Source organism: Diceros bicornis, chromosome 15 (assembly GCF_020826845.1).
Source record: "Diceros bicornis minor isolate mBicDic1 chromosome 15, mDicBic1.mat.cur, whole genome shotgun sequence".
Taxonomy (NCBI): Eukaryota; Metazoa; Chordata; class Mammalia; order Perissodactyla; family Rhinocerotidae; genus Diceros; species Diceros bicornis.
The window spans coordinates 25,777,680-25,804,751 of record NC_080754.1 but is presented as its reverse complement, the minus strand read 5'-3'; the positions used below and the strand labels follow the sequence as shown (position 1 = coordinate 25,804,751).

General features: G+C 46.0%; 1 protein-coding gene and 1 pseudogene across 2 annotated transcripts in view; one reads left to right on the top strand and one right to left on the bottom strand.

Annotated features, from left to right (window-relative positions):
- The window catches only part of ITGB5 (integrin subunit beta 5), a 106,213-nt gene that overhangs the window by 43,441 nt on the left and 35,700 nt on the right, over positions 1-27,072 (top strand). For both annotated transcript variants that reach the window (XM_058555952.1, XM_058555953.1), the window contains exons 6-9: positions 12,357-12,518; positions 14,007-14,102; positions 15,884-15,973; positions 21,285-21,419. In XM_058555952.1, the coding sequence (XP_058411935.1) occupies positions 12,357-12,518; positions 14,007-14,102; positions 15,884-15,973; positions 21,285-21,419 (483 nt within the window). The remainder of the gene's footprint in view (positions 1-12,356; positions 12,519-14,006; positions 14,103-15,883; positions 15,974-21,284; positions 21,420-27,072) is intronic.
- On the bottom strand, positions 7,678-8,228 carry LOC131414799 (large ribosomal subunit protein uL11-like; annotated as a pseudogene).

Below are 27,072 nucleotides of genomic sequence, written 5' to 3'. Positions count from 1 at the left end.
AGCACTTCACAGAGCTTATTTTATTTAATCCGTTGAAGGTGGTTTTACTGCCCCCTTTCAATGAGGACACAATCCTAGAAAGATTGAGTAACTTCTCGAAGGTCTTAGAGCTAGAAATGACAGGGCCAGAGATGGGACTGAACACCCGCCTGCCTCCAAATCTGGGGTTCTTCACCTTGACACTAGAGTGCCTGCCGTCTTTTGTGGTCACACGGGAGCAGAGAAGTGGGAGAGGTATGCTTCCAAAGAGAGCAAAGTCCTCGTCTGAGGAGCCAGTACAATCTGCCACGTGACCCAGTTTGCCAATGGTGGAGCGGGACTGAGTCAGTCCCGGGGGAAGACAGCTGCCCTTGCTGTGTTCTCCGGAACCGAGGGTTTCCTGTTTATCAGAAACAGTTACAACATGGCTCTGACAGCCCTCGGGATGTTCTAGGGAGACCACTGGTACCGTCCCAAGGCCGGTGCACTGATGGAGCCCAGCCCGTGGAGCATGCTTATCTTTGCCCTTGGCTTCCCTATCTGTGAAATGGGAACTCTGATATCTGCCTTCTCATTCATAATTCGGGGCGTCTCAGAACCCTTGGTTCTGCTCTTCAGCTCTCAGAGACAGTGCTATGGCCACTTGTTCAGATGGTGGGTCCTTTTCAGCAGTGAGGGACCGTGTGGCTGGTGACTCTTCAGTGACGACTGTGGCCCATGGGCTGTGTCGATACCTAGCTGGGGACTCCTTCGTTTGGGTGACCATTCATTTTAATTAGACAGATTGACCTTGAGACCAGAAAACCCAGTCATTTAAAGCTAGTGTTTCTGTCCTCGCTGCAACTGCTCCCTGGATGGCATCTTGATTCTAGGCCTCCCGTGTGTTTGAACACTGTTTACCAGAGAGTGTTATGAGCGTTGTCCCAAGCAAGCAAGCCAAGGTGAGCAAGCCAGCCCACATCAGGCAGACATCCACCTCTGTTTTCTAAGGCAGCTGAGTGGGACATCAGCTTTTCTCAGATTTCCAGGAATCAGCATTCCAGGCCTTCCCCTGTGCTCTCCCACAGAGGCGTCCTTGAGCCTGCCTCTCTCACTTGTCATGCTCTGCCGTGGTCCCTGTGTGTAAGCAAGTCACTATGAAATGGATCTGGGGACCCACAGGCTTAACATGAGACTGTTGGAAGATTCATCTGCCAAACACAGGACGTACAGTCCGGGGCCTGCAGGCTGCAGTCCCGGCCATTTTCCTCTGTGGTCAGACCACATCCAGGGAACTGCATCTGCCTCCGGGGACTGTGTTTCAGACAGACGTTGATAGCGACACAGCAGATGGGGGTGAGTGGGTGGTGTCGGGTGTGGAACCCATGTCCTGTGAGGGGTAGTTAAAGGTTAACCAGGAGGAGAGACACCACGGGGAGGAGTGTGTTGCCTGACCTCAGATGTCATCATAGAAGAGGGAGTAGACTCTTCTGGCTGTTCCAGGGGGTATACTAAGGTAGCCACAGGGAAGCAGGTTTAAGGTCAAGGTAAGGAAGACTTTTCTAACAAAGATCTCTGCTCAGCAGTGGAGCACACTGCCAGATGTGGCAGTGAGTGTGTGTGGGAGTGCCAGACAAAAGATCCATGCTCTGGGTGGCGCTTGGATGAGACCACCTCTAGGGTTCCTTCCAAACTCCAGGTGCTACACATTTCCTCTCAGTCGGCTTTTTGCCCCATAACCCTCTGGGGCTTTTGCTCTGTGGTAGCCCCTGCCAGCCTGTCTTCTGTGGTTCTCAGCTGTGCACTCTCTAAGCTGCATTTGTACGTGGCCACCGGGAACATGAACTCTACCATGCTCACTCGTTTGTGTGCCAAATGTGGCTTACTTTGAGCTGGTGCCCAGAAAAGCTTTCCCTGGCTCCCGATGTCTTCCCCATGGAGCTACCTTACCACATGTGTAAAAATCCAGGTAGGTTGGGGCAGCTGTTCAAGGGGACCCAGGGACAGACTGGAGGTGTGCAGGAGAGGATGGAAGCCTGTTCTTGGTTCTTTGAGTGACTTTCCTCATTTTTCGGACTTGCAGCCATTGACTCCTTCCAACCCCAGAGACCAAATTGCCCCACAGGCTGGAGGCTCATGTCCTCAAACAGAGAAACCATGTCCTCTGCTCCCTAGCCCTTGTTTCTCTCTCCCCTGGCCCCATGCTTTCCGGGGCTGGAGATTAGAGGTAAACAAGCCTACAAGTCTATTTTCACTCTTGGGAAGAGCCAACTGGTATTTATTTTCTCAAAGGCTGGAAGGCCTGGCGTTCCATCTCCATCCTGCTCCCCCTTTCATGAACTACTGCTCCCTCTCTGCCATTTCAGAGTCCCAGATCCCCTGGACAACTTCCAGGCCTGGCTACCCAGGTCCTCCAGTGACCATCCCACTCACTGCCCTACCACCCCGCCCCCCCCCACCCCCGCATCGTGTATCAGATGATCCTGTGGCCCTGCTGCCACCCTTTCCATAATTCCCATTACTTTTCTCAGGTCTCAGCACATGGCAGGTGATTTGATTAAATGAGTTTTCACTTAAGATAGCCACTTAATGCTTCCCATATTTATATGTTTAAAAGAAGCTGTTTGTTAGATTCCAAAACATAGTAAATAGTTGGTGGAATTGTGAGTGATGTGGCTGAAGACTTGTAGATATTAGCGGGGAGGTTTTGGTGCCCAGCCCCGATTTCGTTGATGTGTCCACTCGCTCATTCTTCCTTGAGTGCTGAGTATGTCCCGGGTGTGGCACTCTTATTCTGGCTTCAGGCCCTGCGCCCCTTCCTCTCTTCCCTCAGCTCCGGATCTCTGCTTCTTTCCAAGACAGAGCAGAGTTTGGGCAAATCCTCCACTGAGTTTCCACTCTGAGAAAGTCATCTCTGGCCCCAGCCCTATTTGGGCTGGTTGGTCCCTGCAGAACTAGAGGGTTTGCCTTCTGGGACCTGGATGGAATCAGAGATTCTGGGCTTGTGACGGCTCCCCCCGCCACTCATTAGTCCTGACACTTGCGTCCAGAGTCTATGGATGGCTGCTTTTCACAGCGCATAGTCACCTACCCCCGGATCTGGCTCGCCTGGAATGCCTGGAGTAAATGTGGGTCACAGAACACATCACCCCAGGGGCAGAATGCAGGCTGGTGGCCAGGAGAGAGGTGGGCCTCGGGCTTTACCTGCTCACCCAGAGTGTGTTTAGGAAGGGAAAGGTGAAATGTGTAGCATTGTCCGGAAGCTCTGGCTCAAAACAGGTCATGGCAATAGACTATAACAGAGAATTGACAGTTTGGGACTGGGTGGATGCTGTTGGGGGACCAGAGAAATACGATGAAGAAAATAATTCCAAGGTTTCTAGACAAGGCGTTTGATGGTCCCATTGTCAGAAATGGGGAAACGTAGCACTTGGTTGGGAGGAAGATGGTGCAGCAACTTTAGGTAAGTTGAGTTCCAGGTGACAGTGGACACGTTTGGCTTTTGGTGCAGACCTGGAAGTAAAACTCAGGAAAGAGATTAAGTGAGGGATCTGATTTGTGAATCGTCCAAGCAAGGCATGAACTTGGGTTAGTCTCCACAGGGGAGAGTGTTACCTTCGACCTCATTCAACTGCTGGGAGAGGAGGTGGAGTCAGAAAGCAGCCAGAGGAGCGGGGGGGGGGAGCTGGACGGTGCAGTGTCCCAGAAGCCAAGGTCAAGGAAGGAGGCCCTGGTCAGGCCATAAGAGTGAGGCCTGAGGGTGGCCATGGGATTCATAACAGAACCTCAGCTCAAGGTTCTCAACCTTGGCTGCACATTAGACTCACCTGGGGAGCTTTAAAAACCCCGGTGGCTGGGCTGCAGGTCAGCCCAGTTACATCAGAACCTCTGGGCATCAGTATTTTTAAAGCTCCCTAGAGGACCGTCAAGTGCAGCTAGATCAGAGAACCACTGTGTGTGTGTGAGGGAGGGAGACGGGGACAGAACTGCTGCCTGATAGAGAGAGAGTGGGATCACGTGGAGAGGTCAGATTATAGGGAACTGAGGGGAGGAGATAGAGGCAATAAGTGTGCCAGTCTTAAAGAGAGAGAGACAAGTGATGAGAGATTGGAGTAGCTGGGTCAAAAGAAGGGGTATTGTAAGTGGGTCACAAGCATATTTTTAGGCACATGGAAAGGAACCAGAGGAGAGACTGATGGAACAAATTCTCCAAAGGGGGTGGGATTTGGGGCTGTATTTCCTCAGAGGGAGGAGCCCTCCTTCCTTTGCGACAGTGAGATCAGAGGAGAGGCCAAGAGGATGCCCATTTATTTATGACAAGAGGCATCCTAGGGCTGTGGAACCAGACCCTGAGCACTGGGAACAGACGAGGAGGCACATCCTGTTACCTGTGTCTCTTGGTGACGAAAAACACAAGGTCACCTCCTGAGTGAGTGTGGGAACTGGGAGTTTGAAGGCTGAAACAAACCTTCTGGTGAATTTGATGCAGATTTGACCAGCCAACAAAGAGAAGTGAAGAGAATCGCATTCTTGGCCAGACGCCGGAGTTCTTGCTTCTGTGTCTAGTGCGTTTCCGTCCCGCCCAAGCCCTGACGTTTTCACTGAGGGCTGACCTCCATCACGGTTAATGAAATCGGCTTTCAAAAATTTTGTTTTTACTCAGAGACATGGAGAAAAGACCTAAACAAATAGGTCTATTTTTTTGTCTTAAAATAGTTTTGTATAAAAAGAGAATATATTCAATCTAGAAATTTAGAAAATGCAGATAAGTAGAAAAAAGAGCAACATCACCCATAACCCTGTAATCCAAAGGTAAGACTGTGTGCTTCTGATTTACAGACTTGTCACAGTTTTTTGACTCCATAGAAATACCGATGACAATAACTGCGAGTTCTCTGACCATTTACTGCATTCAAGTACTGAGCTGGGTGTATCGTTTTGTTTAGTTCTCTCAACAGCCCTATTTTATCGGTAGTATTATTATCTCCATTTTGTGGATGAGAAGCTGGGGCTGGGAAAGATTAAGTAACTCACCCAAGGTCACAAAGACAAGCTGAGGCAGATATGGGGCTGAACTGAGATTTGCCAGGCCTCTGAGCCCAAGCCCCTAACTGCTCTGAGATACGGCCACCGAACAAAAGACTATGTATAAGTAGTATTCCTGGCACATTACTGACATTCAGTCTATTCATGTAATTTATTATATTGAAATGACTTTCTGAGCAAACCAAGTCTTCTTTAAATAAAACAGCTTTATTGAGGTATAATTGATGTACAATAAACTACATATATTGAAAGTGTACAATTTGACAAATTTTGACACATACACACACCTGTGAGAGGATATATACACCACAATCAAGATAATGAACATATACTTCTCCCCAACAGAGGATTTGTGCTCCTTTGTCATTTCTCCCTCTTGCCCCCTTATCCCAGGCAGCCACTAATTTGCTTTTTGTCACTACACATTAGTTTGCATTTGCTAAAATTTTATGTATACTCTTTTTTGGCCTGGTTTGTTTCACTCAGCACAATTATTTTGAGATTCATCTGTGCTGTGGAGTGTCTCCATTCATTCCTGTTGTTACTGAGTAGTGTTCCATTGAATGGATAGACCATGGTTTGTTTATCCATTTACCTGCTGATGGATATTTGGGTTGTTTTGGATTTTTGTAGTTTTTGCCTATTACAGATAGAGCTGCTATAGATGTTCATGTTCAAGTCTTTGTACAGATATATGCTTTTATTTCTCTTGAGGTCAATACCTAGGAGCGGGGTGGCTGGGTTGTGTGGTAGGTGTTTGTTTAACTTTAAGAAACTACCAAACTGTTCTCCAAAGTACACGTATCATTTTACATTCCTGCCGGCAGTGTATGACGGTTCTGGTTCCTCCACATCTCCGTCAACATTGGGTGTGCTCAGTCTTTTTAATTTTAGCCATTCTAATAGGTATACAGTAGAATCTCATTGTGGTTTTAATTAATTCAAATTAAACTTTTCGGTATGCAGTACTTCATAGTTCCTACAGTAATTGTGGAGCCTCATACATCAGGTAGTAGGAGAAGAGAAAAATTCTAAAAATTATTACTAGTCCTAGAGTAATAATTACAGATCCTTTTTTATGTAAGTACTTTTTAATGCATTATGCCTAAACCTAGCATCCACCCTGCAAAGTAGGGTTATCTCCATTTTACAGATGAAGAAACTGAGGCTAACAGAGGGGAAGTGACTGACTCAGGGTCTCATAGTTAGAGCAAAGCAGAGATTTGAACTCAGCCTCATCTGTTCCAAAGTTCAAGTCCTCTGGCCCCCACACTATACTCCATTTGGTAGTTAAGTGTTTTCCTTTTCTTTAAAAGAGTCCACTTTCCCACTGTTGCTCTCTGCCCCAAACATGGAACACAGAACTTAGCCTTCAAAGCAAACAGCTCTGCTGGCCGGGCAGAGAGTGGGAAAATTATTTCTAATGTAAATTCTCTGTGGAGTCACCACTTGTAAAATCTCCAAGCCCAAAAGCCTGGGTGAATGAATAGCACATCCTGACTCAGTCTCTGCGGCCCAACCTCTGCGCCAAGTTTGTTAACATCACTTACATAACAAGAGTCCACTTCAGAGAAAACAGAATTATTATTATTATGCTGTGCCGCTCTTCATTTGTGCAGCTGTTTGTGTTTCAGATGCAACCTTCCAATTCAACAAACATTTATTTTGGATCTCACAGCCATTAGATGAGAGCCTACCATAGATTTTCATGAATTATCTCATTTATTACACACACACCCTCCTCCTTTCTCCCTATGTGATTAGGTAGTTTAGCTTTGCGGGTAAGAGACAGGTCATCTGAATCTGGCTTCTCTGGTCCTTACTAGTTCAGTGACCTTGGGCTAGTTACTCAATGTCTCTGAGCACCAGTTTCCTCATCTACAAGATGGCAATGTATCACCTACTTCACAAGGGTTGTGGTGAAGATTAAATGAAATAAGGGAAGTGACCAATAAATGCTAAGTATTATTATTCTTGTTTCACTGACAAGAAAAAAGCTTTTGAGGTGTTAAATAATTCTGTCAAAGCTACACAGGTAATTAGGAGTGGCAACAAAATTAAAATGCCCGTCTTCAGGATCCAAGTTCCATGTTGTTTTGTCTCCTCACTGCCCCCCAACTTTAGGCCCCTACAAGTCCCTTGAGAGGCTGTCATGGAAGAAAAGGAGTCTGAAAAAGTTAAATGACAGATCCAGCATTCATAGCCCAGTCTTCTCGAAGTTAGTACTTGCCTATTAAAGACAGTTGGAAAAAAGAAAACGATATTGCCCATAATCTCAACTCCAGCCCCAGCCACATTATGGTGTATTTTGTTTCAGTCTCTCTTATTCTCTTTTAAATAGAAAGTGATGCTTGTTTCTTACCTAGTTTGTAATCACACTACAATTAGAGTACTGTATTCTTTGTTTTTCACTTCATATTGTACATGTTTACGCATAATTTCATACCTTTAGAAGAACATAGTTTCTAACGGCCAGAGAGGAGATATCTCAGTTTAGTTAACTGTTCCTGAATAATAGGATATTCACATCTTCCCCTTTTTGTCACTATTAGTAAAAATACTGCTGTATTTCAGAACACTTCTTGCAGATAGAAATAGAATCACTGAATCAAAAGATATATACTTCTTTGGTTGTCATATGATCCTTTATTGAAATATTTTTCTTTGTAGTTTTTAACTAGCTGGACATTCCACCGCACCACTGTTGATGTCATCTATGATGTCATGAGGGTGGTGGCGATCAACATTGCAGCCCACAGACTGGGCAGTTCCCGGGATCTCTTTAAGGGTTCCAGACACTTCTCTAGCTAAAGATCAGTGCTGCATCTGTCGGACAATGTTGACAGTCTCATCAAAAGTGATATTTCCACCGTGTTTAATGTTTCTCTGCTTGTTTCTGTCTCTTGGCAGTTCCTTGAGGGCTTTGATGATCAGGGCAGAGGCAGAAGGTACCACCTCAATCTGCGCCTGTGTGTTTTCAATGGTCAGTTTCACTGTCAATCCTCAGACCCTTCCAATCACCGGTTGCCTTGATGATGTCATCACCAACCTTTTTGGAGAGAGACCTGGGGGCCCATCTTGGGGGCCAGGGCAGAGGTGGCACTGACTTCTCCACTAGTGCACCTCGGGTACATGACTTGTGACCTCAGGTACATGACTTTGATCTCATTGGGGTCGAACTTAGGCAGCATGGTGGAGGCTGCTGGTGTCGGATGAACCCAGATTCGAGACCAAAGGTTTTTTTTCCTAAGTCAGGTTATTGAGGGATAATTTACGTATAGTAAAATTCACCCTTTTTAGGCATCAAGTCTCATAGCCACCCCTACAATTAAGATACAGATTATTTTTGTCACCCCAGAAAGCTTCCTAGTATCCCTTTGTTGTCGACCCCTCTGCTTGCTCGCAGCCTTTGGCAACCACCGATCTGTTTCTGTCCCTATATTTTTGTCTTTTCCTGAATATCTTATGAATGGAGTTAGACAGTACATCACCCTTTGGTCAGGCTTTTTTCACTTAAGATAAAGCCTCGGAGATTTATCCAATTGTATGTGTCGGTAGTTTGTTCCTCTTCATTGCTGAGCAGTATTCCATTGTATAGAGGTACCATGGTGTGGCTGTCTATTCAGTACTTGATGGACATGTGGGTTGTTTCTGGTTTTTGATGATTATGAATAGCTGCTATAAATATTTGCATAGAAGTCTTTATGTGAGCATAAGTTCTCATTTCTCTTGGCTACCAAAGAGTGAGATTGCTGGGTTGATGATAAATATATATTTAAATTTATAAGAATCTGCCAAACTGTTTTCCAAAGTTGCTGAAAAGTTTTGTATTCTTGCTAGTGACTATGAGAGTTCCAGTTGTTCCACATCCTAACCAGCACTTGGTATTATCACGGTTGGTTTGTTTGCCATTGCAATAGCTATCTAATGGCTGTCTCGTGCTTTTAATGTGCACTTCCTTGATGACTAATGATGAAATTTCTGTTCAAGTCTCTATCTTGTTAAATTCAGTTGTTTGGTTTCTTAGTATTGACCTATGAGAGTTCTTTATATATTTTGGATACAAGTCCTTTATCAGATTTTTATTTCTTGCAAATATTTTCTCCCAATCTGTACCTTGTCATTTCATTTTCTTAATGAATGGTATCTTTCAAAGAGCAGATTTTTTTTTTTTTTTGTGAGGAAGATCAGCCCTGAGCTAACATCCGTGCTAATTCTCCTCTTTTTGCTGAGGAAGACCGGCTCTGAGCTAACATCTATCGCCAATCCTCCTCCTTTTTTTATTCCCCCAAAGCCCCAGTAGATAGTTGTATATCACAGTTGCACATCCTTCTAGTTGCTGTATGTGGGACACGACCTCAGCATGGCCAGAGAAGTGGTGCGTCGATGTGCGCCTGGGATCCGAACCCAGGCCACCAGTATCAGAGAGCGCGCACTTAACCGCTAAGCCACAGGGACAGCCCCAAAGAGCAGATGTTTTTAATTTTGAAGTCCAACTCATCAATTTTTTATTCTGTGAATCTGTCTTATCTAAGAAATCTTTTGCCTATACCAGGATCAAAAGATTTTCTCCTATGTTTCTTTCAGAAGTTTTATAGTTTTAGGTCTGTGATCCACTTTGAGTTAATTTTTGTATATAGTGAGAGATATGGGTTGAGCTTCTTTTTTTTTTTTCATATGAATGCTAATTGTTCCAGTACCTTCTGTCAAGTCGATTATATGTGTGTGGCTCTGTTTCTGGCATCTCTGTCCTGTTCCACTGGTCTATGTGTCCATCCTTTTGTCAATACCACGCTGTCTTGACCTTAGATAATAAGTCCCCTAATTTTGTTGTTCTTTTTCAAAACTGTTAGGCTAGTTTCCATTGTTTGCCTTTCCATATAAACTTTAGACTCAGCTTGTCGTTTTCCAGAAAAGTCCTTCTGGGCTTTTGACTGAGATTGTACCAAATCTGTAGATCAATTTGGGGAGAAATGACATCTCAACAACATTAACTATTCCAGTCCATGGAAATTATCTCTCTGTCCATTTATTTAGGTCTCTGATTTTCTTTAAGGTTCTTAATACGTGTTGTTAAAATAAAGGTTGATCTTCTACTTTCTTGTTAGGGTGTTTAGCATATTGCTGTGCGCTTGTGGATAACATCCACATTTTTCCTGCAAAGAACTCTACTGGTTTATATTCTGTTGATCATCTCCTAGCCTCTTGCCCCTCCCTTCCACACTCCATGGATTATAATATATTGCTTTGTGTTTTGTGTGTGTGAGGAAGATTAGTGCTGAGCTAGCATCTGTTGCCAGTCCTCCTCTTTTTGCTGAGGAAGATTGGCCCTGCGCTAACATCCATGCCCATCTTCCTCTACTTTATATGGGACACCACCACAGCATGGCCTAACAAGCAGTGCGTCAGTCTGCACCCAGGATCCGAACCTGTGAACCCCGGGCTGCAGAAGCAGAGTGCGTGAACTTAACTGCTACACCACTGGGCTGGCCCCTGTATTGCTTTATTTATTTCAAAGTTTTAAACTCTGTATCAAAGTATAACATACATACAGAAAACTATACATAAAAATACTTCTCGATAAATTTTCACAAGTTGGAAATACCAGGTCAAGAAACAGCATTACCAGCCACCCAGAAGCCTCCTTGTGACCTTTTCCAATTATTACTCCCCCCAGTCTTGCCACCAAGGGAAGCACTATCTCAACTTCTAACACCACAAATTAGTTTTGTCATGGCTTAGAATTTCATTGCTGTAAGGGACCTTCTAGGTTTCTTATTCTGGGTCCTGAAGATGTGCCCAGCCTCCTCATTATGCCCTTGCTAGTGCCTGGAACACCCACCTCCCTCTTCTACCTTCTCCCTCATTTCTGTTTCCAGCTTCCTTGAAGAGTCCTCCCCATCCTTCTAGCTCAGCTTAAGTTTCATCTATCCTGGGAAGTCTTCCCCTCCTCCTCTTCTCAGGTTTCCATTGACATTGTGTGTACCTTCATTAGCACTTTCGTAGTGATGTATGGGAGTTGTGTTTCCATTTGGCTGCAAGCTCCTTGAGGTCTGGAACAAGCTGTTTTGTAGACCCAGTGCCTTCCCTAGGGCCTGGCGCACAGTAGGACATCAGTAATTGTATGTTGGATGAATGTTGAGAATCGAGGAAACTGATCCCCCAAAGGTTAAGTTCCTTGCTCACAGTAGGCCTCTTGGCTTTCAGCCCTCACTGGCTTCTCTTCAGACCTTTTTCTCCCACATATTTCTCTGACTTTTTGTGATTTATTTTTTTATTTCCATGCTGCTTTTGGAGCAAGTGAGAAAATATCATAGCTCTTGAAGGCTGTGTGATCCATCGTTGTGATGATAAGAAAGAGATACCCTACGCCCTTCATCTGCCAGAAGAGCAATATCTTTTAACCTTAAAGTCCATGAATCCAGTCTCCTGTTTCAGTATCAAGTGTGCATGTGTAGATGACTCTGGGCAATGTTTAAATCCTTCATAATTCACTGTGCCACCAACATATTTTGGGATGCGCTTCTACTATTAGTAAGGAAGTGACCATCCCAGGTTTGTTGCTCTGTATCAGGGTCTAGGTGCTCCTAATAATAATTACTGGGAGTGTTTGTGTGTAGTGTTGGGGCCACAGTGGCTAAATATGAAAAATAGAGTCCTTCCCTCACAATCCAGGCAGTATTTAGCTGCGCCCTCGACTGAAGAGTGGATGCATTCCGTACAGTGAAACAGGAAAGGGAGAAAAGAACTGATCTGATTGACCTTAAACACCCAGTGGTTCAATTAGTGATTGGAGTGGTCTACATCTACCAGAATAGATGGCAGATTTTACCACATCCTTCAAAGACAGATTGGTCTGTTGGTCATTTGAGCACTCCATTCTGAGCAATTTGTGTCTAACTGGGAACCTGAAGTATTCGCTTACCCCATCCTCTTGGACAAGGCCAGCCAGCCTGAGTGTGTTGTGGGGAGGTTGGGGGTGGGTTAAAGGCTGTTCTGGGTACAAATAATAGGTGAGGCTAAAAGGGGAAGCAGCCCTCAGGTATAACTGAAAGGAGCAGGGGAGAGTATGATGGTCTGGAGGGGGGTTCCAGGTGTGTGGGCCTCTAGGGGCAAAGCCGTGGAGACTTGTCTCTGTGCATTTAGGCTTCCCCAGTCAGGCTGTGTCTCTTCTGAGCTCTGTGGAATCCCTCCCCAGTGGTTTTATGAGTGCTCTCCAGCTATGCCTACAGGGCAATGCCTCTGATTCAGACCATGCCCTCTGGAGATGGGCCAGTGCCTGTCCGATGCCCCAGGGCAGGCTTGGGCAGCAGCCAGAATGGCTTTGCACCCATCAAACTTCTGCCCCTCAGGAGAAGATCGGCTGGCGAAAAGATGCTCTGCACTTGCTGGTGTTTACAACCGACGACGTGCCCCACATCGCGCTGGATGGAAAGCTGGGGGGCCTGGTGCAGCCGCACGATGGCCAATGCCACCTGAATGAGGCCAACGAGTACACTGCGTCCAACCAGATGGTGAGGGCCGGGGACCCCAGCGCTGCTCCTGTGACCCTGCCCGTGGTCCGAGTTCTCACCCGGCCTTTGAAAACTTCCTCTGGCCCTCTGCTCACGGACTTTCCAATCCATTCTTGGGAATGGGTTTCTATTCCGTCTTCTCCACCTGGGCTTCCAGAACTCCTCATTAACATAGAACATTTCTCAGGGATTTCTGTAGCTGGTTCATCTTTCTGCCATTGTGCACCTAAACAGGAGTGTTTAGTGGGGGAAAGAGGTGAACTGGGGAGACAGGATAGATCTCAAAGGGGAGAGGTGATCTTGCAGGAGGGCAGGGACTGTGCTTCTGCAGAGATCCAAACTCGGATAGAAATTACAGAGCAAGAGAAGCGAAGACAAAACTTCCTGACTTCTAGAAATGGGCTCCCTGAGGTACTGAGTTCCATCAGTGTCAGGAGTGGGGTAGCAGGCGTCCTACGTCGAACGGGAGGCCCCTAGGACCTTCCACTCCCAATAGTCTATGACTATGACCATGTCATTGAAAAGAATTTATACAAATTTTCAAATATATATAATAATAGACCAGTGAAATGAACTCCTACATTCCTATCACCCAAACCCAACAATTACCAAGATCTTGTCACACTATGCAATTTAAAAAAAAAATCTATACCTTCTTCCTTCCCAAATCCATTCTGGTGTCTAGCCAGAGAGGAATTTTTTCTAATTTTCTTTGTTGGACAAGCCCATTTTCTCCAGTTTCAAGAGGTGCCCAGTGCCCAAGCCTTCCATATTATCCAAGAATAATGGAGTCTGGAAAAAAGCCTCATAACCATAGAACCTGATAACTACAGAACTGATGAGGACCCCCATGCCCATCATTAGCCCTTAAAGTCCTTCGGGACGTTGTTAAGCTGCCTCTCAGCCTCCTCCCTCCCTCCCTGCTCTGCACCCCCTCCCCTGCCATGGCTCAGCTTTTCGTCCAGAAGTCAGCACCCTCTTCTGCCCATTCTGAGCCGTGAGCAGGACTGACAGGAGCTGTGGGGAACAGTGGCAGGCACAGCCATTGGGCATAGGAAAAGGAAAATAGGGCAAGGAGATGGGGAGGAAAGGTCTTAGGGAAGCGAGGAAAGATAACAGGTGCTGGTGGTAGATGGTAGGATGTGGTGGCTGCTCCTTTCGGAGGCTCCGCACTCTGCCCCATTCCTGCTGAAGGGATGGAGACACAGACCAGGTATGAGAAAGCTCCACTCCTCACTTCTCCATTTGGGGGTGGGAGGATTGAGCATAGTTTGGTAGGTGCCAGAGGGTCCTCTCCTGGGGAGTCTTCTCTACCCATTTCCTCAGTTAGGAGCTGCTCATGGGGCTTGGTTGTTAGGGGCTTTAAGGAGCTACCAGAGGCAGATGCTTTTCATGGCAAGTGATGAGTCCCTGAGTGCATGTTGGAGGCAGGTGCTAGTATCTCAGCCTGTTAGAAATCTTACAGCCTTGACTTTGCCTTGGCCCTAGGACTATCCATCCCTTGCCTTGCTTGGAGAGAAATTGGCAGAGAACAACATCAACCTCATCTTTGCAGTGACAAAGAACCATTATATGCTCTACAAGGTAAGCCTGGAGGGAGTGAGGGAGGCTGGGGGCCTGATTCTGACTTAAGATGAACAGGAGATTATAATGTGGGGTGAGGAGTGTTGACAGCCCTACTCTGTGGGGGCGGAGATCCCAAGGAGGGGTAGAATGTAGCCCTGTCTTGATCTAGTGGAAAGTAATAGTACTAAGGAAGCTTGTAAGCATTCACCTAGCAGCACATCCTTTTACAAGGAGTTTAAACATACAGTATCTAATTTGATCCCGAGAAAAACTTTGAAAATAGTACAAATTCCCATTTTTCAGATGATGAAATGGAAACACACAGGGGCACACTCTAATAGGGAAGGACAAAATAAGTGAACATGTATAGAGAGGAAACTAAGGCATCCAAGCAGGCTGCATCACTAATTCCAACGTTCCAGAGTTTTTATGCCTTCCCTGCAGGGTATGGGACATCAGTGGGTTAGCCCGGGACAGGAACTCCCAAAGAAAACTGTAAATGTCTTGAGTGAACAGAGTAGACTGTGTATGCATCTGTTCTGTCAAAGAGACTTTTTCCGGGTCGTCCCACAGACCATCATTATAAATCCCCCTCGTGAGTGTGCTCTTCCCACAATCACGGGCAAGTCACATTTTGAACTACAACTCTCCTCGGAGTTGCTAGGGGAGTGCTCACCTGAGCTAAATGAAAAGCCCAGCTCACCTCTGGCATTTTTTGAATTGAGAGGGTATGAGAATTTAATCCCCACCTCTAGAGCAGCCAGTCCTGGTCCCCTCTCCTTCCTGCTCTTAAATATCCACAAAAGAACCTTTGTCTGACTGTGTTTTTCTATTGCTCCTGCCTCAGATTATCGCTGATAAAATGCCACTTACATCGTCTTGAGTTCTTTATCTTCTCTTAGTCTGAATCGATTTTGGGTGATGAAAACAAGGGAAGAGAATTGATTTTCTTTTTTTGTTTAGTGGAAGATCGCAGGATAAAACATATCCATTTACAAATAACATTTTTAGATGGATCAATTGCACAGACTGTACTGAGTATGCTTCCAGATGCTTCGAGAGGGAGGACATCCCCCTTGGCTTAAGTCATCCTTGCTCGGTACCAAGGACACCTGGCTCAGGGAGGAGCCCACCCAGTCCAAGGCAGGCTGAGGGCAGTAGGTGTTTCTAGATGTTTCTCTCACTTTTATAAGTGGCATTCATTTCTTTAATGAAAGAGGAAAGGCAGCCACTTCAAGGCCACCTACTTTGTCTCCAGACTTCACCCAGAGATACCCAGATGTCCTTGGGAGGGCACTATTCACATCTCAGTTCCCTGTTAGGAAAAGAGCCTGCATTTGAGACCCTCAGAAAAGTTTCTCCTTTCACTCCTGCTGAACAGGTTGGGAGCATCCATGAACTGAACCTGGGAACACCTATGTAGACTAGGGGAGAGAGGGCAAGAAAATCAAGAATTTGTTGACCTTGGAGGATGGAGTTTCAGAGAGTTGTCCATTACATGCCAGAGGGGAGGGGTCTCCAGGAAGGAGCGTGACATACTTTAGGAACAGATCTCATCAGGCCCTTTCCACTCAGGCCTTTGAGAATGGATATCTGCAGCCTACTGCAATGACTGTTCCCTGTTCACGTTCTCCTTGCCTTTCTTTGTGGCATCCTCTCCAATTTATGGTGTGAGAGAGTGGCAGACTAGTGCTAGGGGGCCCTTTGCTGTTCTAGCTCAGTAGACAAGTGTTCACTCTGACAGTATGGAGGAGCAAAATGGGCTTATCTTTTTCTTTCTTTCTTTCATTTTTTTCAAGAATTTTACAGCCCTGATACCTGGAACAACGGTGGAGATTTTACATGGAGACTCCAAAAATATCATTCAACTGATTATCAATGCGTACAATGTAAGTCATCAGTTTCTTCCCCCACCGCCACCTCCACTCCCTCCCACTGAGGCTCCGGGAGCTGATGTGGACTCAGCAGGGCCTTGCGCTGTGCTGGTGTACTTGGCTCTGCTTCATGTCTCCTGCCTCTTGAGTTTGGCACCTTCCTCCTTCACTCAGGTTTGCGTGGAGAAGGCCATCCTGCCTGATGCATCCCTCTCCCCTCACCTCTGCCATCTTGACTCTCATCATAAGCTGATCCTAGTGAGCAGAGAATGGCCCAATCAGCTCAGGCCAGCGGCCCCTGGCCGTGCTTGGGCTCTGACTGTGTGATAACCCATGTCTCGTGGGAGCACCTTGCTTGGGCGGGTACAGGTGCTCTCCACCCATCCAGTTGCCTAGGCAATCCTGCCACTGTGTTCCCTTGGCCAGAAGGGAGAGGCATGCATACTGATCTCCCCCACCAGTGGGCAGGATAGTTGAAATTCCCCAGGTTCATGGAGCTCAGCATAGAGCTGCAGACTAACATGGGATAGAAGAATCCAAGAAGAAACAACAACAGGTCTTTTGCCTGTACACTTAGGATCTGATTGTAATCAGGTCCTTTCAGAGCGAGCCTGAGTGGGCCTGTTAAATTCCATGCTGTTGTAACTCATCACGGTAACTTGGTTCTGCTGTAGGAAGTGCAGTGTTTACAGACGTGGTGGAGGAGTCACTTCCATATCCCAAGCCAGTTGTCCCTGATTCCCAAACCTTTCTCCTGCCTCCCCTTGTTTCCCTCAATTCCTAATACCTGAGAAGTACTTGACTCAGACCTACCTTTTCTCAGGAAAATGGCAAGCACTGTGTCTTGTGCTTGGAGGTATGTACCCTCAGCTGTCCCCCCCCTGCTAAGCCCCACAATGGTTGTTGCTTCCAGTGCCCACCCTGCCCTTCGTGAGGCCAGGTAATTCCTGGATTGGAATTCAGAGTACATCTTCCTGTAAAAAACAAAGTTATACATAGAGTAAGTATAGTTTAAATAGCACTATTAGTCCTAAACTTATGTAAAATAGACTTTGGTGGGCTAACCTGGGAACCTAACTAACCACTATGGCATCACATGTGTGTGAGAAAAACCGTCTTACTTTCCCCCACCACGACTGATTTACAAATGAGTACTTGGAACTCTGTCTTTCCAGTGTTGACGTTGTCAACCTCCTGAGGCAGCCCTATGTTGAGTTACAAAATACTGCTCAGCTAGAGCAGGAGCCATAGGCAATGCACTGGCTCTGGGGGAAGCCCGGAGCTTGGGGTATGGCCAGCCCTCCCTTGGTCTCCTGGAGCTTCAGTGTCCTCATGGGGGTGAGCTGGGGGGCAGTGAGGATTTGTGGCTGGCTTTCCCTCCCTCTGTCCCACCCCCACCTTCTATTGCAGTTCAAGGTCCTCTTCCTCTGACAAATTTTCCGATTCCTCTCACTCCCAGAACTTCCTGTTGAGAGAAAACAAAGACTTCCTTCTCCTCTCCTACCCCACTCCCCACATACTAACATCCTTTTTCCTGATCTCTGACCTCTAAATCTTCACCAGAGCCAGTGGCCCCCTCAGAACCCAGAACCCGGTGAGACAGGGTCCAAGCACAGCTCTAACCTGACCGACTTTCCATTTCTCTCTGTCCCTTTACCGCCTCAGCGGTTTGCGATGGATTTCATATGAGTCATGCCCCACATGACTAAGTGTGGGTGTTGACTTTTACCTCCCCTAGAGAGCTGGCAGACCATCTGTGGGACATTCTGAAGGGATTTTGGTTGGAGCACATGTTAACAGATGAAATGGCTGTGGTATTTAGCTAGGCTGAGGAGGGAGCAAAATGGAAAGGGTATGTTTAATTTAGCGTCTTGTAGAATCGAGTCTGTCGTAGCAAATTTCGTAGTGTGAAATCTTCAAGTCTAGGCTTTGATTTATAAATTGGTTCTTGCTGCACCAAATTCTTCATTGTGAGAGATCACCAAGTCCTCCCAAGGGAGTTTAGCCGTGTGGAGCTTTGCTGTACCATAGGTGCTGGTGAGAGGTTCCCTTCCACAGCTCAGAGATAGGGCCCAGGGTGCACACACACACACAACACCAGCACTGTGTCACACTGAGAAAGGGGAGGTAGGACTCAGAGAGAAATCACTGGAGTCTCTTTTCAGAGTGGGAAAGAAAAGAATGAGCTGGAAACCACTGGAGTTGCATGTGGAGGGTGACATCAGAGGCCATGGTATATGTTTCTCCTTGTGGAGCACATGTTTCTCTTTTTGTTGTTGCCATAAAGTCTGCTCCCACCCACTCCACAGCTGCCCTGACTTACAGCAATTGCAGATGTGACCTAGCCTGACCGGGTATTCAATAGCCTTTAAACTTCTGACATTCTTGACATTGTCTCATTGCCCTAGAATGAGGAGTAAGGAATCATCCTCAGGGGCAGATCTGGTAGGAGGTAATTGAATTTCAGGAGTCACATGTAAGTCTTCATGCATATGAACTGCATTGCCTGTGGCTTTGATCTTCTGCTATATCTTGTACTCCCGTTCGTTCATCCATTCATTCATTCGTCCATTCATTCATTCAACAGCTATATGCTAATGGCTTGATGTATGGCAGGCATCGTGCTGCACCTTGGAAGTAGAATGGTGCACAGAACACAGTCCTGTCCTCCAGGAGCCCAAAGTCTTTTAGGGGAGACTGACCCTTACAACCAGAGTACAACCTACACACCCACACTTTCCAAAGTCAGAGCTGGTCTCAGAAGAAAGAAGTGAGAATCAGGTGGGTGATTACAGAGAGCATTGCCAGTGGATCAGGGAGGCCTGGTTCTTGTCCTGCCTCTGGCAGCTCAAGGACCATGGATGAGGTCTTTTCTTTGGCCTCAGTTTCTGATTCCATAAAATAAGAGATTTAAACTGAATAATCTCCACGGTTCCTAACCTTGTAACATCCTAAGGGTTTCTGATTCCAGAGACTGTGTGGAGAGCAAGAATACAAACTTCAGGTCAGAACACAGGCTCTGGGGTCTTATGGCCAGAGTAGAATATAGGATTCAGTTTCCATCCGTTATACTTACCGCTTCATTGAATAGGAGTCCCTGTCCCCAGTGTTCTTTGTCCCTCTACCAAATTCTCCGTTAATGCTTCCAGGTGGCAGCTTTGGCAGGTCTTGATGGGGAGGGCTATGCTTCCTCCCAACGTGTTGTTTGTGAGCCACAGGCTCTCATATTTCATTGATTGATCCCAAGTAACTTTTTACACAGCTCCAATATACCTAGCCCTTTTATAATACACTGTTTTGCCTCATCCTCATACTTATTCACAATTAGAAATACGTTCCTTTAATTTACTTTGTCTTTCAAAAATAATTTTAAGTTAGGCCTGAGTCCTTTATCATAGCTGCTGTTACAACATCCATCCTTCCATCCATTCATTCAACAAAAGCTGAGGCTCAGTCCTAGAGAGAAACATAGTATGGCCCTTGGAATTCACAAGTCAGTGGGGAAAAGGGACTTGTAAATAACTAATCACATTCAGCAGGAGATGCTGTGTGTGCTGAGTGGAGCCCTCGCAACCCTCTGCCAGTTGAGGCTGGCACTTACAAGAGGAAGTGGATTTAAGAGAGAGGGTATTTTTAGAGCTGTAGAAGCACTTAGACAATTTGTTGCAAAAGGAGAGACTATTTTTTTCAGGCAGTATTTTCAACAAGCTGTTAGTTTGTTGGGAAAACTGCATATTTAGCTTATTCAAGTTTAACACTACATGCTCAGCAAAAAGAGAAGAAAGAAAAGAAACCCCATGAGAGCAAGAGGCGATTCTGCCAGCCATTCTGTTCAGTGCCGTGTTCCCTGGAGTGCACCTGGGAAGGGAGATGGGAGTCCGAAGGGCCATCGGTTGATCGTGGGGTCCATGTGTCTCTCTGAGTGTGTCCCTCCTGCTATACTGAGTGTATTTAATGTATAAAAAAAATTTTTTTGTAAGATATGGCCCCTAAATACAAACCAATTACTTCATTTGACTTCAATCTCCAAAGTACTTCCTCCTCAGAGATTTTCAATGGCAATTTTTTAAACTAACAGACATGCAGAAAATTGTATAAACTTTTTACAAACTAAATACACCTGAGTGTCCAGCACTAGGTCAAAAAACAATATTACTGGCTCCCAGAAGCCCCGATCATGCTCTCTTCCATTGCTATCCCCAGTTTCACCTGTTTTTGAATTTCATATAAATAGAATCATACAGGATATATGCCTTTTGTGTTTGGCTTCTTTAGGGCAGTGTTATATTTGTGAGATTCATCTGTGTCTTGGCATGTAGTCATATTTCATTTATTCTCGTTACTGTATGTTATTCTTTGTGAGCACACCATCATTTAAAAAAAAAAATCTGTTCTGCTGTTGATAGGCATTTGGGTTGTTCCAGTTTCTAGCGATTACAGACAGTGTTGCTGTGAACAGTGTGTACAGTATTGTTGTACATTCTTCTGGTCAGTACACATCTCTCTTAGGTATAGTCCTAGACTGAATTGCCAGGTCTAAGGTTGGCCTAAGCATTAGTAGATACTGCCTAATGGTTCTCTTAAGGGTTGTACCTTCACCTCAGTATGAGGGCCCCAATTGCTCTATGTCCTTTCCAACACTTGGTATTTTCAATCTTTTATTTTTTCTATTCTGATGGGTAATTTTGGCTTGATTTTTATTTCATTCACTGTCTTGAGAACATAATCCACACATAAGATGATATTCTCTCAGAATGTAGTTTCAAAACTCATGAATAGGGACCTCATCTGATGGGGGATGGGTGTGGATGTGATGAATGATAGGGTGGATTCCGGCAGAAGGTGCCTACTGAACTGATTTCGAAGGATGATAAGGAGATAGTGGGGGGAAGAGAAGAGAGAAGGGCCATTGAGCAAAGGAACATTACCGTAGGCACGTATAAAGGCCCAAAGTCTGGAGAGCACGTGGCAAGATTGTAGGAGCTCTGTGTCTGAGGGTAGGGTGAGAGGTGACTCTGGAGAGGCGAGCAGGGGTGGAGCCTCACCCTTTAAAGTAGGTAAAATTATCATATGGCAGGGGGACCATTATCATCTTCTCTGAGCCCACAGAGCAAGACCTCAGGCCAGGTCTAGCAAGATGGCGTGTGAGTGTGGAGATAAGGAAAGCGATGAGGGAGGGGCAGCCAGCCAAGCCCACTGGCTCTTGCCTTGGCTTGAGACTCCTGAGTTAGAGGAAGCCACGTGGGCATCAGAGAACCAGTGTGCAGAGCATCTTGGCTGCAGCCTTTACTGAGGCGTTCTGCCTTCATGTTCTCTCTCTCTTCAGAGCATCCGGTCTAAGGTGGAGCTGTCGGTCTGGGATCAGCCTGAGGATCTTAATCTCGTCTTTACTGCTACTTGCCAGGATGGCGTATCCTACCCTGGTCAGAGGAAGTGTGAGGGCCTAAAGATCGGGGACACGGTAAGTTCTCACCCCCATTTATACTTGTTAGCCTTGGTTGTCATTCTTTGGCTTCTGATAACTTTTGTGACTTTTTAGCGTTCTTTAGGAGTTTGTATTCTGTCTTCCAACTCAGCATCCTGGGAGACTTCCCTACACCTGCTGTGTGGTGTGTCTTCAGGGTGCCAGGTGGACTTGTTAAAAGCTCCCCTCTATAGACAGCCCTCAGTGCAGTGCCACCTAAGTCTTCCTCAAGTTGACATTGTGCCCTTGGTGTTTTAAACCATTATTACCTTCATTTGACAGGGGTGAAATCAGGTGGGAGGGTATGGGTGGAAATCTAAGAGACCTGGCCTTCATTCCTAGTTTTCTAGAGCTTGCTCTGTGCCTTGGATAATCTTACCCTCACCTTTCCCTTCTGTAAAATATGAAGAAAGCCATCTACCTCTTCTGATTTGATGAGATGGAATGGAGAACTCCAGCAATGGATGGCATAGAGGTGCCTTGTCTGGATTAAGTGGATGTAATTAAATGATGGGGAAGAAACACCGTAAAGATGTGTACCTGTATACCAAACCAAGGACTTGAGGGAGGGAGGAGGATATATGGGTGATGGGAACGAAGATGAAACACTGACACAGAGGCAGGCAGAGTGGTGATAGAGAGCCATCCACACATCATCTAGAGGTTCCTGCTGCTAGAAGCAGACCATGAGATCCATTCCTTGCTTTGTTGACGGTTTCATTGCTCAGAAAATAGAAAGACAGTGAGGGAGAGTTCTTTTCTACACTTAAAAGAATCTGGTTGGAACCAGAAAAATTATAGGGACCTTAAAAATAGATGACCATATTTTCTGGGCATTCATAAGAACTAATGATGGCCAGGGTGGGTATAAGCAGACTTATACGCTGGTCTCTAGGGAAACAGCTCAAGAAGATGTAGGTGTAGCTACATGGCTGGTCTTCTGGGGCTTTCTCACATTCCGTAATTGATCCTCTCCCTCCTTCCCTTTCACAACTGCCCTTTGCCTGCTTTACAACACACAGGCATAGCTCTCACCCATTCTGAATCTTACTGTGGTGCTTAGCCCCGCCAAAGGGACAATTGAAAATATAGTATTAATGTTGAACAAGTGAAGGACTCTAATGCCTGGGTAACAAATCTAAGACAGGGTTTTTCAAAGTTTCTTTTGCTTTTTTAAAAAAAAAAAAGGTGAAAGAAGGCCTAATCATGGTATCAGGTGATAGATCATTAAAAATTAAAAATGATTATTTATGGCATTTAACTCAGAAAGCACTCATAGAAGAAGGTGACGTTGCTGTAACAAAACTCCTTTTATTCCTGTCTTCCTATTTATGTGAATAAGGTTTTTTGGAGGGGAGAGGGCTTTAATCTCTACAAATAAAAAATAGGAATGTAATTGATGCTGATCCCTGTCTTATTTAGCAAACAGTAATATTATTTTACATATACATGAACTATTTGGGGAAAGCCTCATCTCATTAAAGAGGCACTTCCAATAAAATTTTGTTTTTAATACTTGTCAAATTTTGCAATATTTTTATGTTCTTTTGATCAATTTAATGATTAATCAATCCAGATGACTTTTTTAAAAAACACAAAAGCCTTAGAGTTACAGGGTTTAAAGAGACGGTTATGAAAAATGGAAGGAGGCAGAAATAACCAGAAAAAAAACTACATGTAAGTGAATTGTGCAGATCTGTGGATGGAATATTTGGTGCAGTGTGTCAGGAAAGCTAAAAAATGAGGTGTGAAAAGCACCCAAACAAGGAATCCTTTACTTGGAGAAATAGCTACAGTGGAACAGAGGTGAGAAAGAGCATGTGTAGCACACACACCAGAAGCCTGGGCTTCAGGAAGGCTCTTCACAATTTCAAATGACATCCTTGTGAATGAGACGAATAATGAGAGTTGATGACAGCCAGTTAGGCAGATTTGTAGCTGAGCAAACATGCTTCTAAGAGTGTTGATAATGTCAGCTGGAGGGAAGACTTGACTGAGGGTCCAGATGTCTCTTTCTGTTCGTGTTTACTACTGGCTTGAGCGGAACTCACGGAAGGCCCGCTTATCAAATGTGGGAAGGTCACAGGGATGGAGAAAACAGATTATCTTATAAAACAGGAAAACTAAGATTTTAAAATATTTTTCAAAATTGAGCTGGATTGAAATCATCAGGATTAATATCTTGCATTTAGTTCAGCATATTAACAGAATAGAGGGAACTTGGTTTAATAGTAGTTTGTAAGAAAAGCGTCTGGCAGATTCTAATTCTCAAAGGCTCCATGTGAATAAACAGTGTTGCTTTGAAAAAAAAAACATAATGCCAGTCGAGGCTACATTAATAGAAGTATTTTGAAACCTCAGAGGTAATGGTTCCGCTCTTCTGTGTGTGGGTGAGACTGCATCTGGAGTTCTGCATTCAGTTCTTTTTTCTAAAAGGGCAAGTGACAAGCAGCTATCATGATGAATTGTCTAGAAACCCGGAAGATCAGAGGAGCTGGTGTTGGTTGATAATAACAGCATAAAGTTGGAATACTTTTTGGACACAAGAAACTGAAGCCAATTTATGCTGCCTTAAGCGAAAAGGGGAAAATGGTTATAAGAATACAGTCATGTGTCGCTTAACGACGGGGATACGTTCTGTGCCATTAGGCGATTTCGTCATTGTGGAAACTTGATAGAGTGTACTTACACAAACGTAGGTGGTACAGCCTGCTACACACCTAGGCTATATGGTACTAATCTTATGGGACCACTGTCGTTTATGCGATCTGTTGTTGACCGAAACGTCATTATGCAGCGTGTGACAGTATTGGTGTCCCTCATGGACCTAAGAGGGAGATGGAGTTAGTATCAAAAAGGACTGGAAACAAACTAGACAATGAGTCAGGTTTATGTCCCTCACCTTGTTCCCTCATTGCTGCGAGGGATCCTGAGATTTAGGGATATAGTGACCTGCCCAAGATCATCCAGCTAACAAACGGTGTATTCGCAACTCAAACCAAGATCTTTTCACTCCAAATGGAGTCATCTCAGCAGCCATTGCCTCCTTATCATGGAGGGAAGAACATGAGTTACCATTTCATGGGAATTTATCATGCACCCAGTACTGCGCTAGGGGCTTTACTGCTCCTTCCTCTGCTTGCTGTGGCTGTGTCAGGTAGACATTACATCCCCATTTTATGTGAGAAAAACTAAGGTTCTCACTCTCACAAGAGTTGCCGGAAAACTTGCCAGGAGTCTTGCTGGTGGTGAGCCACAGGCACCAGGAGTCAAATCTGAAACTACTGATGCCAAAGTCTGTGTTTTTTCTCTTATACCTCGTGTGCTTTGGAAGTAAAAGCTTCAGAGAAGCCCAAGGTGGTATCATTGTCACTTGTGTATGGACATTCGGGTGTACAGATTTTGATTTTTGCTAGGATACCTCAGAATAATAGGAACATTGTCCAGAAGACAGAAAAAGATTTTAAGTGGCATTTTTTCACAACAGTGAAAAATCTCAGAGGTATTCGGATGATTTGTAGAGCATTTGAAACAGAGAAAGAAGATGGTGCTTCTCCTATACCAACCGCCCTTCACAACTCTTCCACAGGGGCGAGCTGGGCACCTCCCTTGGGATCCGACGGGCCGAGGCCCTGTGGAAACAGCAGCGGGCCGGAAGGCAAACCTCCCGTGCTGGCTCCTTGTTTCTCTCACCATTCCAGTGTTGTCCTGCTGTCCAAAGGGCTCAGTCACATAGCCCCTGGCCCCACTGCAAGGGCTGTGGGGTTTTTGTTTTCAGTAGATGAGACAGGCTGGCACAGAGCAGTGGCCGCTCGCCTGTCATAGCCAGACATGATGCTGCTCACAAGGGCCACGCCAGGCCACGAGAAGCGAGCTCTTCGATGGCCCTGAAGGCGATGGGGGACAGAACCGGCTACATAATTTGCAGTGCCAAGTGCAAAATGGAAACATGGGGTCCTTGTTCAAAACTTAAGAATTTCGGGGCCGGCCCGGTGGCGCAAGCGGTTAGGTGCGTGCGTTCCGCTGCGGCGGCCGGGGTTCGCTGGTTCGGATCCCGGGCGCGCACCGACGCACTGCTTGGTAAGCCATGCTGTGGCGGCGTCCCATATAAAGTGGAGGAAGATGGGCACCGATGTTAGCCCAGGGCCGTCTTCCTCAGCAAAAAAAAAAAAAAAAGAGGAGGATTGGCGGATGTTAGCTCAGGGCTGATCTCACAAAAAAAAAAAAAAAAAAAAAAAAAAAACTTAAGAATTTCAAGATGACAACAGCAGAGCATTAAACTAAGCAGGGGCTCCCTCTGAGTGTGGGGGCCTGTATGACTGCACAGGCACACGCCCATGGTGGGGGGAATTGAGGGGCTTTCCCTCAACCCCCTTTTTGCTGAAGAAGTACACTTCCAGCTGGGACCAGTTTTCTTCACCCTGGGCCGGGAAGGCAAACTTTCTGTTCCTCCTCTCAGGCTGAACTTTCTCCAAAGAGTTTACAGTTGGGCTTCGGCAACCAAGCTTGCTGCTGAGTATGTGGGCATTTCCCTCTTGACATTTGTCCCAAGGAGAAAGCTAGTGGAGAAACTATACATGCAAACAGTATACGTGCAATATACATGCAAACGAGTCAACCCCATGGAGGGTGACAGGTACACGGATAAAAGCTGGGCATGGTGCTATGGGAGCCCCAGGAAAGAAGAAGGGCCCCATATTGCAGAGGGCGTGCTGGTGAGCTGAGGCTCTGAGCATGAGTGGGAGTTTTCTAGACATAGAAGGGGAGGGTGGGAAGGTCCCTTTAGTGGGTATAGCATGTGCAGAGCAGCAGGGGAGTCTGGGAGGATATGAAAGAGCATCGCCCTTTTGCATGTGGGAAGCAGCTGAGGGGAGTGGGTTGGGGACTGAGGGGAGGGTGGCTGGAACTGGGGCTGCAGAGGCAGCCTTGGCCATACTGGGAGGACTTATGTGCCAAGCTAAGGTGTCTGGCTGTTATGTGGCAGGTGGGTTCCATTCTTTAGTGCCACGAGTTGGGAGGGCTGTGAACAAGTCGGGGACTGGCAAGGAGCATAATCAGGAGTGCAAAGCACAGCAGAAGGGCCTGGGGACTTGCCTGGAGAAGAGGGATTAGGAAAAGCCGATAGGGTGTAGCTGTCATAGTGTACCTCAGGGTCTGGCCTGTGGATGAGGACATGGGCCATGTGTGGGGCAGCCTTGGGACAACTGGGTCAAGTGCCAGCCAGGTGGGTCTCACCTCCTTGTAACTTCAGCTTTCTGCAGGGGTGGTGAGGGGGCAGGCAGAGGCTCTGTGGTCATTTCCAACCAGAGGCCATGGTGCTGTGACTCTCCTGTGTTCTCTGGGTTAAGAGAGCTGTCCAGGCAGGAGGCAGGAGAGATGGCAAGGGGTGAGGGACAAGGTTGTCCTCAAAAGGAAATATTCCTTAAATATAACCTCGAACTCTCAATTCCAGTGAAGTTCTCTTCTTCATTGATTTCAGTTATTTCCCTAATTTTCCTACCCCGGTCCCGACACCAACAAGGGCTGACTGAGTGGTCCTGGCCACTGGGACTCGGTTTTCTCATGAACTGGCTTGACAAATCAGTATGCAAGTGGTTGCCTGTGCAGCGAGCACTAACGCCCAGTACAAAGGACCCAGTGAGCCCCGTCA